The following is an 18,019-nucleotide window of genomic DNA, read 5'->3' on the forward strand; positions in this document are numbered from 1 at the left end:
GGTCCTCCGTGCTAGGCCGGCTTTCACCACTAGATGGCAGTAGAAAGGCTTTGGCACAGCATAAAGCACCTTGGCTAAAATCCGTCACCTCCCAAGAAAGGAGGCCGGGGTTTCTCTCCGGTTAGTAGTGACAGCGCAGCCTCGGCACCTTGTGCGCCTCCATGTGAACGTTCGCACAAAACAGTCGCTCCATCGGTGAGTACTTTCCCCCAATTCCAATCTGCATTATAAAACCAAAGCAACGAATAATTGTATTCCTACACCACCTTTCCAATTCAGGTTTAGGACAGTTTGCAACATTTTCCATTCCCAGGATTTGAATATAAGACGGCCTCGGTATTTAAATTATTTATAGATATTCAGTGACACTGTATCCAGGTACAGCAGTGAATGCACTATATCCAGTATAAAGGCAAGTGGCTCTGAATGTATTTATTTATTGGGATTTTGCTCACACCTTTTTCAGTAGTAGCTCAAGGTGAGTTACATTCAGGTACATTGGGTATTGCCCTGTCCCTGGAGGGCTCGCAATCTAATTTTGTACCTGAGGCAACATCCAGATACAACGCTAGTGCACTGTATCCAGGTAGAGCAGCTCTGAATATCCAAGTACAATCTCCAGTGCACTATATCCAGATACAATAGTGAGTGGTTCTGAATATCTGGGTACAGTGACGATTGCACTATATCTGGATACAATGGTGAGTGCACTACATCCAGGTGCCACCATATGCAGGTACAGTGGTGAGTGGTGGTTGGGAGGCGGGGATAGTGCTGGGCAGACTTATACGGTCTGTGCCCTGAAGAACACAGGTACAAATCAAAGTAGGGTATACACAAAAATTAGCACATATGAGTTATCTTGTTGGGCAGACTGGATGGACCGTGCAGGTCTTTTTCTGCCGTCATCTACTATGTTACTATGTAATATCTGGGTAAAATGATGAGTGTACCATATCCAGGTACAATGGTGAATGGTTCTGAATACCCTTGAACTGCTGAAAAGTTGTCACGAGTTGAGAGAAGGTTCTTAGCGATAGTACTTGAGATACTACATTACGGCAAGTGTTACTGACAGATCCATCTACACGACATAGAAAGACTCCTGAGGCAGGCCACTGGGCCGAAACACGGCCATGTTGAGTCAATCTTGCTGATTAATAAATCTTCTAGACCACACAGTATCATCGTTTTATTTGGTCACCTTGGCTGTCTCCCGAGTCTGAATATCTGGGTACACTGATGAGTGAATATATCCAGGTGCAATGCTGAATGGCTCTGAATACCTAGTTCCAATGACAAATGCACTACATCCAGGTACAGTGATCAGTGCTCTCTAGCCAGGTACAATGGCGAGTGGCTCTCAATATCTAGGTATAATGATTACTACTACTGCTGCTGCTGCTATTCAAACCACTATCTAGATAGCTAATTTCTGGTGCTTTTCAATACAGCTCTAGAGATAGGTTACAGCAAAAACATTAAAAAAAAAAACACCTGTCTTTATCTGCTCTGCTAAGCTTGTGAATTTTGTGATTTGTTTACTGTTTGATTTCCTAACTAACTGCTATTGGCTATTTCTAATTTGATATCTGTTAAATCCAAGTACTGGTTTAAATCTGCTTATTAGCTATTTCCTTTTGATATCTGTAAATCAGAGAACTGGGTTTAAAAACTGCTTTAAAGTTTGTCTGTTTCCTTAGAGTGTAGAGCCCACCCTCCCCCACCTGGTTGTAAAGCATAGGTGTGGACTAAGCATCTGCTGGTGAGAGTATTCCTCGAAGTCTCAGTTTCTGCCTGTGGAGTGGGATGCACACAGATAAGACTTAATTCTGACATTATTTCTGTGGTTTTGGGCATTTCTGGTGCATTTCAATACAACTCTAGAGACAGGTTACAGCAAACACACTCCACAGGTATTAAGCTTAAGCCCACCCACCCCAAGACTGACACTTCCTAAATAGCTTTCCTACATACACTACTTATCACTAATTAACTCCACCCTAATTACAACCCCATCATAGTACACCTGTTCATACCCATTTCAACCAATCAAGATGACTTTTATTCTCTGTAATAACTGTGGTGCTTTAGTTTCAAGGCCAATCATCTGGAGACTTAAAGCTTGTCCTATCTGTCTTCAGCTCTCTAGTTTAAAACAGGAGCTCAGTAAAGTAAAGCAGGAATTGAATGCACTTAAAGCATCTTCTAGGACTGCACAAAATCATACTGCACAGAATCTTACCAAATTCTCACCACTGCCTCAAAGGATAAAACCACCTAAGAATAGATGGTTCACGGTAGGCTCAAGCAGACTTCATTATGTGACTCAGAAGCATCCACCCTCACAAGTGTTGCCCCTACAGAATTCTTTTGCTCCATTACAGCACTGTGATGTTCCTGAAAATAGAACTGAGGTGGAAGAAAAAGCAATGAAGGTGGAACAAAAAGATATGAAGGTACCCAAAGAGAAAAGACACACCCCCAAATCACAAACGTTGAAACACATACCAGAAAATGTAGATGGAAAGCGATGACCACAAATGCTCGCAGTCTAAGCAATAAAGTTCATGACCTGATGTTAGAGGCAGACTTAGACGTTGTTGCAATCACGGAAATGTGGCTCAATGGTTCCCATGAATGGGATGCAAACATACCAGGCTATAATCTATTTAGGAAGGATAGAGATGGTCATAAAGGTGGAGGAGTAGCTCTGTATGTGAGAAATGATATCGCAGCGACTGAAATGACAGGGACCTGGGGAAAGGAAGAAGCGATATGGATCACCTTAAAAAGAGATGATAGAACCTTTGTCCATGTGGGTGTTGTCTACAGACCCCCAACACAATTGGAGGAACTAGATAAAGATCTGATCGCAGATATTCAAAAGTTGTGAAAGAAGATAGAGGTGCTGTTGCTGGAAGATTTCAATCTACCAGATGTAGATTGGAAGGTTCCATCTGCGGAATTGGAAAGAAGTAGAGAGATCGTGGATGCTTTTCAAAGTGCTCTGCTCAGTCAAATGGTGACGGAACCCACGAGGGAGGGAACGACCCTGGATCTGGTGCTCACAAATGGGGATAGTGTGTCAAATGTCCGAGTGGGTGCCCACCTGGGCAGCAGTGACCATCAAACAGTTTGGTTTGATATGACAGCTGAAATGGAGGGTGGCCACTCAAAACTCAAAGTCCTGGATTTCAAGCATGCTGACATTAGTAAAATGGGGGAATACCTGAGGAAGGAGATGATGGGCTGGGAGGGCGAACGAAAAGTGGAAGGACAGTGGTCCAGGCTGAAAGAAGCTATAAATAGGGCCACAAACCTTTATGTAAGGAGATTAAATAAAAGCAAGAGAAAAAGGAAACCAATATGGTTCTCCAAGCAAGTGGATGAGAAAATAAAGGCTAAAGAGTTGGCGTTCCTGAAATACAGAATAACTCAAGAAGAGGAACACGGAGAGGAATACCAGATGAAACTGAAAGAAGCCAAGAGAGAGATACGTCTGGCGAAAGCGCAAGCAGAAGAACAGATGGCTAGAAATGTAAGGAGGGGTGACAAAAATTTCTTCAGGAATATTAGTGAAAGGAGGAAAACTACAAGACTGAAAGATGCTGCGAACCACTATGTAGATAATGATGAAGAAAAAGCTAATTTGCTAACTAGATATTTTTGTTCTGTTTTCACAGAAGAAAATCCTGGAGAAGGACTGCGATTGACTGGCAAAAGCACGAATGAGAATGGAGTGGATAGAGCACCGTTCACTGAAGAGAGTGTGTATGAACAATTTGAAAATCTAAAGGTGGACAAATCCATGGGACCGGACAGGATCCACTCCAGGATATTGAGGGAGCTCAGAGAGGTTCTGGCGGGTCCTCTTAAAGATTTGTTTAATAAATCCTTGGAGACGGGAGAGGTTCCGTGGGATTGGAGAACGGCGGACGTAGGCCCTCTTCACAAAAGTGGTGATAGGGAAGAAGTTGGAAACTACAGGCCAGTAAGCCTCACTTCGTTTATTGGAAAAGTAATGTAAGCGATGCTGAAGGAAAGGATAGTGAATTTCCTGGAAGCCAATAAGTTGCAAGATCCGAGACAACATGGTTTTACCAAAGGTAAATCGTGCCAAACGAATCTCATTGAATTCTTTGACTGGATGACCGGAGAATTGAATCAGGGACGTGCTATAGACGTAATCTATTTAGATTTCAGCAAAGCTTTTGACACGGTTCCCCACAGGAGGCTCTTGAATAAATTTGACAGGCTGAAGATAGGACCCGAAGTGGTGAACTGGATTAGGAACTGGTTGATGAGCAGACGCCAGAGGGTGGTGGTTAATGGAATTCACTCGGATGAGGGAAGGGTGAGTAGTGGAGTGCCTCAGGGATCGGTGCTGGGGCCGATTCTGTTCAATATATTTGTGAGTGACATTGCCGAAGGGTTAGAAGGTAAAGTTTGCCTTTTTGCGGATGATACTAAGATTTGTAACAGAGTAGACAACCCGGGAGGGAGTGGAAAACATGAAAAAGGATCTGCGGAAGCTATAAGAATGGTCTAAGGTTTGGCAATTAAAATTCAATGCGAAGAAATGCAAAGTGCACTTAGGGAGTAGAAATCCATGGGAGACGTATGTGTTAGGCGGTGAGAGTCTGATATGTACGGACGGGGAGAGGGATCTTGGGGTGATAGTATCTGAGGATCTGAAAGCGACAAAACAGTGTGACAAGGCGGTGGCCGTAGCTAGAAGGTTGCTAGGCTGTATAGAGAGAGGTGTGACCAGCAGAATAAAAGAGGTTTTAATGCCCCTGTATAAGTCATTGGTGAGGCCCCACCTGGAGTATTGTGTTCAGTTTTGGAGGCCGTATCTTGCTAAGGATGTAAAAAGAATTGAAGCAGTGCAAAGAAAAGCTACGAAAATGGTATGGGATTTGCGTTACAAGACGTATGAGGAGAGACTTGCTGACCTGAACATGTATACCCTGGAGGAAAGGAGAAACAGGGGTGATATGATACAGATATTCAGATATTTGAAAGGTATTAATCTGCAAACGAACCTTTTCCGGAGATGGGAAGGCGGTAGAACTAGAGGACATGAAATGAGATTGAAGGGGGGCAGACTCAAGAAAAATGTCAGGAAGTGTTTTTTCACGGAGAGAGTGGTGGATGCTTGGAATGCCCTCCCGCGGGAGGTGGTGGAGATGAAAATGGTAACGGAATTCAAACATGCGTGGGATAAACATAAAGGAATCCTGTTCAGAAGGAATGGATCCTCAGAAGCTTAGCCGAGATTGGGTGGCAGAGCCGGTGGTGAGAGGCGGGGCTGGTGGTTGGGAGGCAGGGCTAGTGCTGGGCAGACTTCTATGGTCTGTGCCCTGAAAATGGCAGATACAAATCAAGGTACGGTATACACAAAAAGTAGCAGATATGAGTTTATCTTGTTGGGCAGACTGGATGGACTGTGCAGGTCTTTTTCTGCCATCATCTACTATGTTACTATATAATTGGATAACGTTAGAACTGCAATTTTTCTGTCCTAACATTTTTATGGCAGTTATCTGGATAGCGAACTGAAAGTTGCCGCTTTTCCAATAACTGTCAGTTCCAACCTTGCTCTGCTCACATACCACCACAGCACTATCTGGATATTGCCAAGATGGTTTGTCAAGATATTCAGTGGCACTATTTGGATATCCATGGCCAGCACTGGCTAAGTGAAATATCCAGATAACAGCAGACATTATCCAGAAATATTCCTTTTAATATTGATCTGTATATATGAGTCAGGGGAGTGAGTGAGGGAATACAGCGGGTATGTGAGTGTGTAAGCAAAGGTCCACCCCTTCCCCATCCCCTGATCTGGATCCCCATTATTGCTCCTTGTCACCTCCATCTCAATCCTTCCTTCCTTCTCCTCCCTGAGATCTTTTCTTAATCTCCTTCCTCTGAGACCCCCTCCTCTTTTCTTCTCCCAGCCCCTAGTTTTCCTCCTCCCCTTCCCTTCCAAGCACTGATCACTAAAATCCCCCTTCACTAAAGAAACAAGTATATCCAAACACAAGAGAAATATCAGAACATAATCTTATCTGTATAAAGCAAAAATAAAGAAAGAAGTTAGCATTTTGCATAGGAGCCAACTTTTCAAAATTATTGGGGGGTGCTAAGCCCAATGGAAATAACCCTTCCCTAGACACATACAAGGAATTTTCTCAATATTGGAGGTGCTCAAGTACCCACAGCACTCACAGAGCCGGCTCCTGCTGTATAATTTTGGAATGATTGTGGCAGGATATACTGGACCTGCTGCAGGACTGTGAGGGGAAACAGAGGCAGAATCAATAAACAGGAAAGATCAGTTACTGTAATACCTTCATTCTGCTGAAATACAAGCTTCAGGAATTGTTCTGTTTCAGGCCTACACCAGTTTAAAGCTCTCTACTGTTCATTCATTACACTCTAAAGATGTGTGTGCTTTTGCGCTGATGTCATTGGTACACAGAATGCAGTTGCTCTAGCTTACATTTCCTTGCTGGCTTCCCCAAGGTGATTTCAGACTACGTTTATTCTGTCAGCCCTTTATCCAGTCATGGTCACTTGGATCTAGTTGCAGACTAACTCATGTTGTTTACATGTAATCCCCTCCACACCCTGTACTTCCACAGAGCTTTTCTGTTATTTACTGCAAACAGTCATGACCCCTTAGAAACTGATCCTAGTAAGAGAGGGGACTGCTTGTAACAGAGGAGTCCTCAGCAGCCAGCAAAGATGTGAGGGGATGGTTGGCAAGGCCAGAAACTCTGGGAGGCAGTTTCGCAAACTTCTGAGGTGAGTGACAATGACAGGGGGCAGGAATCCTGAGCTGCTCATGTATATTTGAATGCTGGGAATATTGCCCAAAGATAAACAAGATTTACAGAAAGGACATTTCTGTTTAAAAAAACATTAAGGCTGCTGCAGTGGCCCCGGTTCAATTCCTGGATGAGGTCTTTAGTCCCCTGGCTTGGGGGAGGGGGGTGGAGTTGTGGTTTTCATGTAAGTGTCTGGATTTAGAGCGAATAATAGGGATTTCAGTAGAATCTCTGGCTCCTCAGAAATATTGCTGCAATGACCATACTAAGGTGATGTCTCATGGTGCCAGGAGCCCCACATTGGTTCAGACTGAGCTAGAAAAAAAGGTGAAAGGAGGAATTACCAGGCCCATATAAAAGGAGAGATGAAGTGTAAATCAAGCCCTGGGAAATGTAAAGCTGAGGGTCACTGTGTGTGTGAAAGTCCGTCATGCAGAGGTATCTGACTGTGGTACAGCCTTTCTGCTCTATCCGATAGGCCTCTTTAGTGCTTAAGTCCTCCCAGACTCCATTTCTTCTGGCTTCAAGAATTAATTTGGCACCTGAGGCACTTTCTTCTTGGCCTACCCCTCCTGCCTTTCTGTTAAAAATACCCTATTCTCCACCCACTGAGAGACAAGCTTAGAGTTGTACATTGAAGTATCAGAATATTTTTTAAAAAGAGCAATAGGGGCCAATTTAGATCGTATAGCTGTTGGCACAGGAAACTGCCTCCTGTACCTGAACTGTAACTCACCTTATGCTTGAAAAGATAAATAAGCAAATCCAAATTCAAAACCTTTCAAACAGAGATAAATTATATCTTTGCTAAATACCATCCCTCTGAAATACTAAAGTGTGTGTGGTAGGGGGGAATCTTCTTTGGGAGTAGATTGAGACATACATGGCAGATTGAAAGGCTCTCAGCTACACGCCTAATAAACAACCAGTACAGAGAAGATATAGAAATAGATGTACTGTCAGTAGAAGGTGGGAAATAAACCTCAGAATAGCAGATATGAATTTGAAAAATAAAACAGGGTTCTGTTTTGTATGGCATGTAATCTCATGGTGAGTCACACTGCAGACTGATAGACCAGATCAGGATTTTAGTATTCTGAGCACTGATTTCAATCACTGGGGGTCCCAGGTACTCATATTACTTATACCTTTGTCAGGAAGAAATGCAAAAACTGAGGTGGGATAGGATGATAACTTGAGATACGGAACATGTAATATACTGAGTCATGGCAGGAAAAGTACAAAATGGCCTATCCAGTCTACCAACAGAGATTCACACATGTTGAGTGGATGCATGTATTAATTCCTGTGTGCAGTTTAACACCAACTTCTCTCCACATGTTTGACTTGCCCTCTCATTCCTTATCCTACCACTCCATGTCCTCCCCAGTACACCCAAAATCTGTTACAGTACTCACCTGCACCATGTCCGCCATCTTTCTTTCCCTTTGTATAAAAGCAGTATTTAGGATAATACTCAGGCCCCCTTCATGAGGTTTGGATTTAATCACCACAGCCCTCTGTGCAGGCCCCTAGCTGTGTTTTGGATTGTACCTACCACCCTGTGCAGCTTGTCCAGTATATCACTGCCAAGCAGCTTGCCATCAAGGATCTTCTGAAGTATTCCCATGCTTCTTTAAACTTATTACAGTTTGTGCCTCTATCTCTCTCTTTATAAGGCCATTCCAGGCATCCACCATCCCTTCTGTAAAAAAACAAACAAACAAAAATTCCTGACATTGCTCATAAGCTTACATATGAGGAAGTTATTTGGCTAAAGGGAGTGATTCTAAGAGTGGCTTTGTAAGGGAAGCCTGTGGTGTTATTATTATGCCTCAAATATTACTGTGAAGTGTGCTTATTAAATATTGGAAAATAAGTAAATTGGAAATAAAATGCATCAAGCTTGTAAACCAATAAAAACACAGAGGCCAATATTCAAAGCGATTTCCTGCCTGCTTAAATAGCTTCCTGGTGCCTAACTGGGGATACTCAGCGGCAGATAACCATACAGTGCCTCTGAATATCCCCTGAGACCGCCAAAACAAAAAGTGGGCAGATCAGGGGTGGCACTGTGGAGGTTATGCAGCAATATTCAGTGTTGGCATCTGTATACCGAGCGGCTTAATTGATGACAGCCCCTGAGCCATCTCAAGCCCCCCCCCTCGCCAATGTTCCCTTCTTTCACTCCCCCTTCTGAGCCCTTATCAAGACCCCCATCCCTTGAAGACCCCCCACCCCCAGCCATGCAGACAGGCCCTCCCTCCGGGCCCACTTGTATCCATGGTGGTCCTGCAGAATCATTGAGGGCAGGAGAGCAGCCCCCTTGCTGCGTCTCTTGCGGCGCTGGTCTAAAATGTCTGCCGTGACCTCTCGTGGCATCTTGCGGTAATACTGTGAGCTACCGTGAGAGGTCATGGCAGACATTTTAGACTGGTACTGCAAGGGGCAGGAGCGAGGGGGCTGCACTCCTGCCCTCAACAACACCACTGGACCATCAAGGATACAGGTAGGGCCTGTCTACATGGCTGGGGGGTGGGGGGGGGTCTTGATAAGGGCTGGAAGGGGGGGGGGGAAGAAGGGAAATTGGTGGGGGGTTTGAAGGCGCTTGGGGGCTTTAATAAAGAAAAAACAATTATGTGGGCCGGCTGGCTCGATATTCAGCCAGGGCTGTATAACTTTTATGCAACCCTGGCTGAAAATCAGCCCGGCTCACATAAGTGCCGGGCACCCAGCCAACCTCCAAATAATCCCCAGTATTCAGTGCTGGTGGCTAAACATGGCCCGGCACTGAATATCGGGGAATAAGTTAGCCGGCGATGATCAGCGTTTAAAAAAACTCTGACCGCCGCCAGCTGAATATCAGGGGTGGGGCGGCAGTGTTATGGCACATGTAATAAAAGGCAGCACACAAAAGCAGGGCAAAACACTGATAGAACTCTGAAAATCTGAAAACTGGGCAGAAAGATTTTAAACAATAAAGAAACACATGATTGGAACAGAAAAAAAGAAAGATTTAAATCCAGAATTGCGCTCTTAATAATGATCTTCAGTGTTCACTGATTTAGTGTAAAACACATAAAATGTGCAGATAATCAGCTAGACAAGTGTGTGGCAGCACTAGACCACCCCCCCCCCCCCCCAAAAAAAAAAAAAGGTAACCAAATATTTTGAATTATTAGGAAAGAAATAGAAAATAAAACAAATAATATCATGATGCCTCTGTAACACTTCATGGTGAGACTGCATCTTGAGCATTGTGTACAATTTTGGTCACTGCATCTCAAAAAATATGTAGTGGAACTAGAAACGGTGAAGAGAAGGGGTGACTAGAATGTTTAAGGAGATGGAAGGACTCTCATATGAGGAAAGGCTAAAGAGGTTAGGGCTCTTCAGTTTGGAGAAGAGAAGGCTGAGGGGAGATATGACTGAGGTCTATAAAATCCTGCATGAACAAGTAAATGCAAATCAATTGTTTACTTTTTCAAAAAGTACAAAGACTAAGGGACTCTCCTTGAAGTTACATAGTAGCACATTTAAAACAAAATAGGAGAAAATATATTTACACATAATGCATAGTTAAGCTGTAGAACTCATTACCAGAGGAGGTGAGCAGTTAATATAGCTAGGTTTTTAAAAGGTTTGAAAAATTCCTGAAGGAAAAGGCCATAAACTTTTTTTTGTTGTTACATTTGTACCCTGTGCTTTTTCCCACTCATGGCAGTGGCAAGCTCAATGTGGCTTACATGGGGCAATGGAGGGTTAAGTGACTTGCCCAGAGTCACAATGCCTGAAGTGGGAATTGAACTCAGTTCCTCAGGACCAAAGTCCACCACCCTAACCACTAGGCCACTCCAGGTAGGTCTGGATGAAGCCCCTGCAGGTAAGTAGCATGGAATCCGTCTAGTTTTTAGGATCCTGCCACATACTTATGACCTGGATTGACCACTATGGAAAAGAGGATATTGGGCCTGATGGACCTCTGGCCTACCCTAGTGTGGTTATTCTTATGCTCCCATGAAAAGCCTCATGAGGGATGAACGCCAGTTTGTGAGGGCCTCAGCAGCATCTTTTAAATGTAATTAATCTAAATATAGTATCTCAGAGGCACTTCAGAACCACAACAGTAACAACAGAGAATCTAGCGAATGCAGGAATAACTTTATTAAAACAACAACTCGATATGGTCCACTTTTGTGGGCTGCCTCAGCGGTACAGTACTATAAATAATCATGAAATCATATAAACATACATTTATTTATTTATAGTATTTATACCCCGCTCTTTCCCACTCGATAGCAGGCTCAGTGTGGCTTACAATGTCTAGGTACATAGTATCACAGGGATAACACATTTTAAGGGTATGAAGTATCACAGAGGTACTACAATGTATGGGTAAAAAGTGTCATTAGGATAATACAGTTTTATAGAGAAGGATAAAAGGAAGAGATGTGGGGGAAGGATTGAGGCATGAATATTGTTAGTGGTGTGGATTAGAGTCATAACTTAAGTTGGGTTGTTTGGGTAGGCTTGTTTGAAGAGGTATGTTTTCAGCATCTTTCGGAAGCGTAGATGTTCTTTGTTGTTCGTATTTAACTTGTTGTCATATTTAACTTATAAAACATACATACATGCAAAATGTGAGAGTTCCAATCTAAAATATGGTGCACATGAAGATTTTAACAGTAGGTAATGTCAAAATCCATTTACACATATAATAAACATAAAAATCCACTCACTCGTCTTGAGCCATTTTGACTACTGCAATGGAATTTACACCGGCTGCAAACAGCATACCCTTAAGAAACTCCAGACTGCGCAGAACACGGCGGCAAGGCTTCTATTTGGCAAATCTCGGTTTGAAGCAGCAAAACCCCTTCGTGAAAGGCTCCACTGGCTCCCGATTAAGGAACGTATTGAATTTAAACTCTGTGCTCTTACACACAAGATTGTATACGGGGACTCTCCAGCTTATATGTACAGCCTGAATGACCTTCCTCCCAGAAATTCCGAGAAGTCGTCCCACACCTATCTCAATCTTCACTTTCCAAACTGCAGAAACTTAAGATACAAGCTACTCTTTGCCTCCTCTTTTTGCTTTATGAGTCCCTGATACTGGAACGCATTACCATTAACGTTAAGAGAGATAGCCGATCACGGTATGTTCAAGAAGGCCCTGAAGACCTACCTATGTGATCGATCATACTCCTCTGCTGCCTGACCTCCTGCAATCCCTCATCCCTTTTTCCTATTGGTTCCCACCCTCCCCCTCTACTACCTTATTCTCTGTTGTCCTAGAATTACTATGTTATTCTTTTCTGAATGTTGTAAGCCACATGGAGCCTGCCTCAGTGAGATTATGTGGGATATAAGTGTTCACAATAAATAAATAAAAGCATGCATTTGATTACATGGAAAAGAGAAAAATTAAAATAAGATTATAAAGTTAAAATTCACTTAAAAAAAAAAAAAGAGCAGGAATAAGTCTGTGTTTGTAATAGTTTAAAATACCTTATCTCAAATAATACCATAGTCACGAAAGCCCAAAACAGGAGTGCAGAATAAAAATAACAAATAGGAGTGCAGATAATACTATCCTGTTTTGGGCTTTCGTGACTATGGTATTATTTGAAAAAAGGTATTTTAAACAATTACAAACACAGACTTGTTCCTGCTCTTTTGATTGTTTTTTTTTGTTTTTAAGTGCACTTGACTTTATAATATTTTTTTTTCATGTAGTCAAATGCATGTTTTTGTTTATTATATGTGTAAATGGATTTTGACATTACCTACTGTTAAAATCTTCATGCGCACCACATTTTATATTGGACCCCTCACATTTGCATGTTTGTATGTTTTATAATTTATGACATGTATGTACGGTCTGTGCCAGAGCCGGTGGTGGGAGGCGGGGTTGGTGGTTGGGAGGCGGGGATAGTGCTGGGCAGACTTGTACGGTCTGTGCCCTGAAAATGACAGTTACAAATCAAGGTAAGATATACACAAAAACTAGCACATATGAGTTTGTCTTGTTGGGCAGACTGGATGGACCGTGCAGGTCTTTTTCTGCCGTCATCTACTATGTTATGTTACTATGTTTATATGATTTTTATGATTATTTGTAGCACTGCTAAGGCAGTACACGAGAGGGCAAATCGTGGAGCTTATCGGGTTTCTGTTTTAATAAAGTTATTCCTGGATTTATTGGATTCTATGTTATTAATTTAATATATCTAATTAAAGCAATAAAAACTTATCCAATTTCAAATTTATTAATTTATGATACATATTCTGTCACTGTAAAATGTATTCTTTCCCATTACCTTATATGGTAGGGAAGCCCCATCAAGCGCATCCCAGGATGCACTTGGCAGGGTACCACCATTTTGAAGGTGGCACTGGAAGGGGAGGATGTGCTACTCCTTCCTCCAATATGGAGGTATAGAGGAGCGGGTTGGCTGCTAGGCCACTAAGGTGGGTGGGGGGTTATTTTGGCAGCCCACTTGGGCCACCAGGGATGTTGTTTTGGGTGTGGTGGGGTTAGCGGGCCTGGACATCCACTGGATTTCCAGCCTCCATGCCCTCATGTTGGGGGGGGGGGGGTTAGGGGGCTGAATGTCTGCCCGTCACTGTCCCGGGGGTGGGGGTGGATTGGGGGGGAACTAGGCCACCAGGGCCTTGATGTTGGATGAGGGTCTGGGGTTCCCACGGACCTCCAGCTCCTGTTTGACAGGTCCAGGCTTTTGACAGCCCAGACCTGTCAATCAAGTGTGGGAGGATGCTCAGGCACAATCCTCCTGCACAGTACCCCTATGATCAGAGCTAATGGATTGCTTACATTTGCATGCTATTAGCTCAGGTCATAGGGTCAGTATAGCCCCATGCTGTTATTATTATTACTTATTGCATTTGTACCCCACATTATCCCACCTTTTTGCAGGCTCAATGTGGCTTACAGGGTGTTAATATGGTATAGTCATTACAAAATCTTAGAAACAGTCGGTAATAAACTGGAGGTAGAAGAGGAATTAGTTAGAAGGTATTAGGTAAGGTCGTGTTAGAGGTGTTTTAAAGCATTTGGGTGGTATACGGAGTAGTTTGTTTCATCAAGGATTATTTTTGTAGGCCTTGTTGAAGAGAAATGTCTTCAAAGATTTGCAAAAGCTGGTTAAGTTGTCCGTGGTTTTCAGGGTCATGGGTAGTGCGTTCCATAACTGTGTGCTTTTGTACGCAAAGGTAGTAGCGTATGCATGTTTGTATTTAATTCCTTTACAGCTGGGGAAGTTCAAATTGAGGAAATTGCGGGCTGATCTTCTGGCATTTCTGGGTGGTAAGTCTATTAGGTTCAGCATGTAGAGTGGGGCCTCTGTGTGAATGATTTTGTATACGGTCGTGCAGATCTTGAACTCAATTTGTTCCTTGAACGGGAGCCAGTGCAGTTTCTCTCTTAGATGCTTTGCGCTTTCGTATTTGGTTTTTCCAAAAATGAGACGGGCTGCGGTGTTCTGGGCTGTTTGGAGTTTTTTAATGGCTTGTTCTTTGCATCCTACGTACAGAGCGTTGAACTTATCACTAGTGACTGTACTAGGGTGCGGAAGACGTATCTAGGGAAAAAAGGTTTTATTCTTTTGAGTTTCCACATCGAGTAGAACATTTTTTTCGTTGTGTTTTTCACATGGGTATCAAGTGTGAGGTTTCGATCAATAGTGACTCCCAGAATTTTCAGATTTTCTGAGATGGGGAGTGTGCAGTAAGGTGTGGTTATGGTAGGGTAGTTGTTTGTGTTGTATTGGGAAGTGAGAACCAGACATTGAGTTTTTTCCACGTTCAGTTTTAACTTGAATGAGTCCGCCCAAGATTGCATGATTTGGAGGCTCTGATTGATCTTGTTGGTTATTTCGTTTAGGTTACTTTTGAACGGGATGTGGATCGTAACATCATCCGCATATATATAGGGGTTAAGGTTCTGATTGGCTAGTAGTTTGGCTAGTGGTATCATCATCAGGTTGAAAATAGTTGGTGAGAGGGGGAATCCCTGAGGAACTCCACATTCTGGTGTCCAGGGCGGTGATCTGTCATTGTTCGTTGTTACTTGGTAGGACCTGGTGGTGAGGAAGCCTTTGATCCAGTTGAAAACTGGGCCTCCGATTCCAAAATATTCTAACAGGTGTAATAATATTCCATGGTCTACCATGTCGAAAGCACTAGACATGTCGAATTGTAGTACGAGTATGTTTTTACCGGTTGCAATTGTTTTTTTGAATGAATTCATTGCAGACACAAGTACAGTTTCAGTACTATGATTTGATCTAAATCCTGATTGAGACTCATGTAGAATTGAGTGTTTGGTTAGGTATTCCGTGAGTTGTTTCGTCACTATGCCCTCCATCAGTTTTGTTATGAGCGGGATAGAAGCGACTGGTCGGTAGTTTGTTAGGTCCATTGTGCTTTTCTTGGCATCTTTTGGCAGAGGAGTGAGAAGGATATTTCCTTTGTCCATGGGGAAGAGACCATTTAGGAGTCTGTAATTTACTTGGTTCGTGAGGTCTTTTAATTGTTTGGGGGCAGCTTTTAATAGGCTAATCGGGCAGATGTCAAGTTTGCATTGAGATTTGGCGTATTTTCCGAGCCAGTGTGTGAATTCGTCCATTGAAATCAAGTCAAAGTTGGTCCATGACCTGTCTGCTGGAATGATCTGTCTGCTGGAAATTCCCCAGGTTTCGGGTCTAGGCATTCAAGGATGCTTGTATACTCAGTGGTAGTGATTGGTATCATGCTTCGGAGCTTTATGATTTTTTTCCTTGAGATAGTTCGCTAGGTTAGTTGCCGATGGGGTTTCTGTACTATTTGAGGTGGAGCACTATTTGGAACAGCATGGGGCTTCTGATCATCGGCACCTCAGTTATCAGGCAGAAAATTGCTATGATTCAGGTAAGTCTCAGCTCAACTCTGACGCCACCCTCCAGACTGCCCAGGCACCAACCAGATACTGTAGTGCTGCAGCGGGTCCACCAGATTTCAGTGGCACAGTCAAAGGCTGCTGAAAATCCAGGGATAGCCATCCTACTGCAATTTAACCAGATGGGAGCCTCTTCTGCCTGGTTAAAATCATTCTGAATATCTAGCCCCAACTGTCTCCTTCCAGGGACCAGATAGTTGGAGTCCTGTATGTTAGCAGAGTGAATTTATTTTCTCCGTTTCATTGTGCTCAAGAATTCACCATTTCTTCCTGAAAATGAGCTATGATGAGTTAATGCTATAAAATGCTTGTTTGCTGGTCCTTTCTGCCAGACCTGTACCTTTACTGCAGTGAGTTATTGAAAGCTCTTTATTTCAGGTGTCCAGCAAGAAGTGCATTGAGCTGACATCAGTATGGATGTAGAGACTATTATCTGCCTGTTTAGTGGCCTGAGGATGCAGGCCACTCGCCTGGGCACAACCTGTTTGGCATTGTTATTTTTCACTCGACTTGGACTCCTGGTAGTTGGGGCAAAGACCTTGTACAAGAATGAAGAAGGGGACTTTGTCTGTAATTCTAGTCTACAGAGCTGCAGTAGTGCTTGCTTCAACACTTACTCCCCTATCTCACCCTTTAATCTGTTCACCCTCCAGGTAGTGGTGCTCTTCACACACGCACTCACTGTGGCCAGTTACTTCCAGCACAACAGTCAAGCAAAGGCTACCTGGCTGCAGAGCAGACTCCGCAGCAGACTGGGGCTGGACAAGCAACATTTTCTCAGCATTCTAGCCAAAGCTATGATCGAGGGCATCTTCATTATTACATTTTATAAAATCTATGATGGTTTTCAGCGTCCTGCCACAGTACAATGTACCACCATCCCCTGTGAGAATTTGGTAACATGCACCGTGCAGAAGGCAAGAGAGAAGAATGGCTTTAATCTGTGCATGAACACCATGTCCGTGGCTTGCTTATTTGTATGTCTGAACGAGCTGTACCTTACAGGCCTTAAAATATGCTCCAAATCCTCAGCCTTGGAGAAAATGCATCCAACAAAAGCATATATTTAATAAAGGAGTAAAGGCCTGGTGCTATTTGTGACTTGAATGATGGCTTTTTACTTTCAGGTGCTGAGTATCTTGCAAATTTAATTCCCTTCATAACCATTTAAAAAAAAAAAAATTTCCAAATGGGAGCTCAAGGCAAGTTACTACTTTGTTCTTAGTGCTGTCCTTTTTTTTGTACAGATCACTTCATTTGCACATTGTAACTAATTTCAACTGCCTCTTATATAGAAGTAATTCATAGACTCTCCTTACTAGATTGTAAGCTGTTGAGCAGGGATCCTCCCTTTCTCTCTCATGTTTATTTTCTACACAGCAGTGTGTACACTTAGTAATATTTCTGAAACAGTAAGTAGTAATAATTCTGCATTACCTACTCCTTTGCAACCAGAAGCAGCTACCGTGTTTCCCCGAAAATAACAGTGTCTTATATTAATTTTTGCTCCCAAAGATGCACTAGGTCTTATTTTCAGGGGATGTCTTATTCGGGAGTAGTAGGAGGACTGTGGCGGTCAGGAACAGTATTGAAGTGGGGGGCGGTATCCTGCAGGAGTAGGCCGTGGCTCGCCTATCTGCCCACAGTGACCGCAGGACTCGAGCGGAGCAGAGCTGCCCTGGCCGGGCTGGGAATGGAGGAGGGGTATGAACTAGGGAAGGTAATGGAATGTGGGGCCGGGCTGCTCTGGCTGGGGTCTCGGGAGGTTGTGATAGGGCTTAGGGCGCAGGATCATCCCTACCATATTACAAACGTTAAAAAAAAATTCTATGGTAGCTCCATTGGTGGCGCTTTATGCGCTCCTCCTGTACATTCGCAATACTTTCCTTCCTTCTAGTCTGACTTAGCCCTTGGGCGATGGAGCAGCGCCGAAAGGGCTCGGTTACTCATTTTCTTTCCTTTTATTATTTCTGCAAGGGGGATGTTTTTTTTCTTTCCGGGCTCACTTAGTTGATCTTCAAAAAAACGTGAAGGAAGATGGTAGGAGTCCGCTGGACGATAGAATTTCCACCTCAGTCTTGTTTCTTGCATTTCTTTAATGTTATTTCATCTTTGGGTTGCTGCGAAAAAAATTAAGGTTTCTGTGTCCATGTCCCATCGGGGCCAAACAAAAACTTTGCTAGGTCTTACTTTCGGGGGAGGCCTTATATTTAGCAATTCA

At 43.2% G+C, this 18,019-nt stretch overlaps 1 protein-coding gene across 1 annotated transcript; it reads left to right on the forward strand.

The window, feature by feature from the left end:
- The first annotated feature begins 6,732 nt into the window (after positions 1 to 6,732).
- LOC115480841 (gap junction beta-6 protein-like) lies at positions 6,733 to 16,944 on the forward strand. Its single transcript, XM_030219775.1, has 2 exons — positions 6,733 to 6,816; positions 16,177 to 16,944. Exon 2 carries the CDS (start codon positions 16,212 to 16,214, stop codon positions 16,866 to 16,868), a length of 657 nt encoding a protein of 218 aa, XP_030075635.1. The 5' UTR covers positions 6,733 to 6,816; positions 16,177 to 16,211; the 3' UTR covers positions 16,869 to 16,944.
- The last annotated feature ends 1,075 nt before the right edge of the window (positions 16,945 to 18,019 follow it).

The sequence above is a fragment of the Microcaecilia unicolor genome, chromosome 11, assembly GCF_901765095.1.
Source record: "Microcaecilia unicolor chromosome 11, aMicUni1.1, whole genome shotgun sequence".
NCBI classification, from domain to species: domain Eukaryota; kingdom Metazoa; phylum Chordata; class Amphibia; order Gymnophiona; family Siphonopidae; genus Microcaecilia; species Microcaecilia unicolor.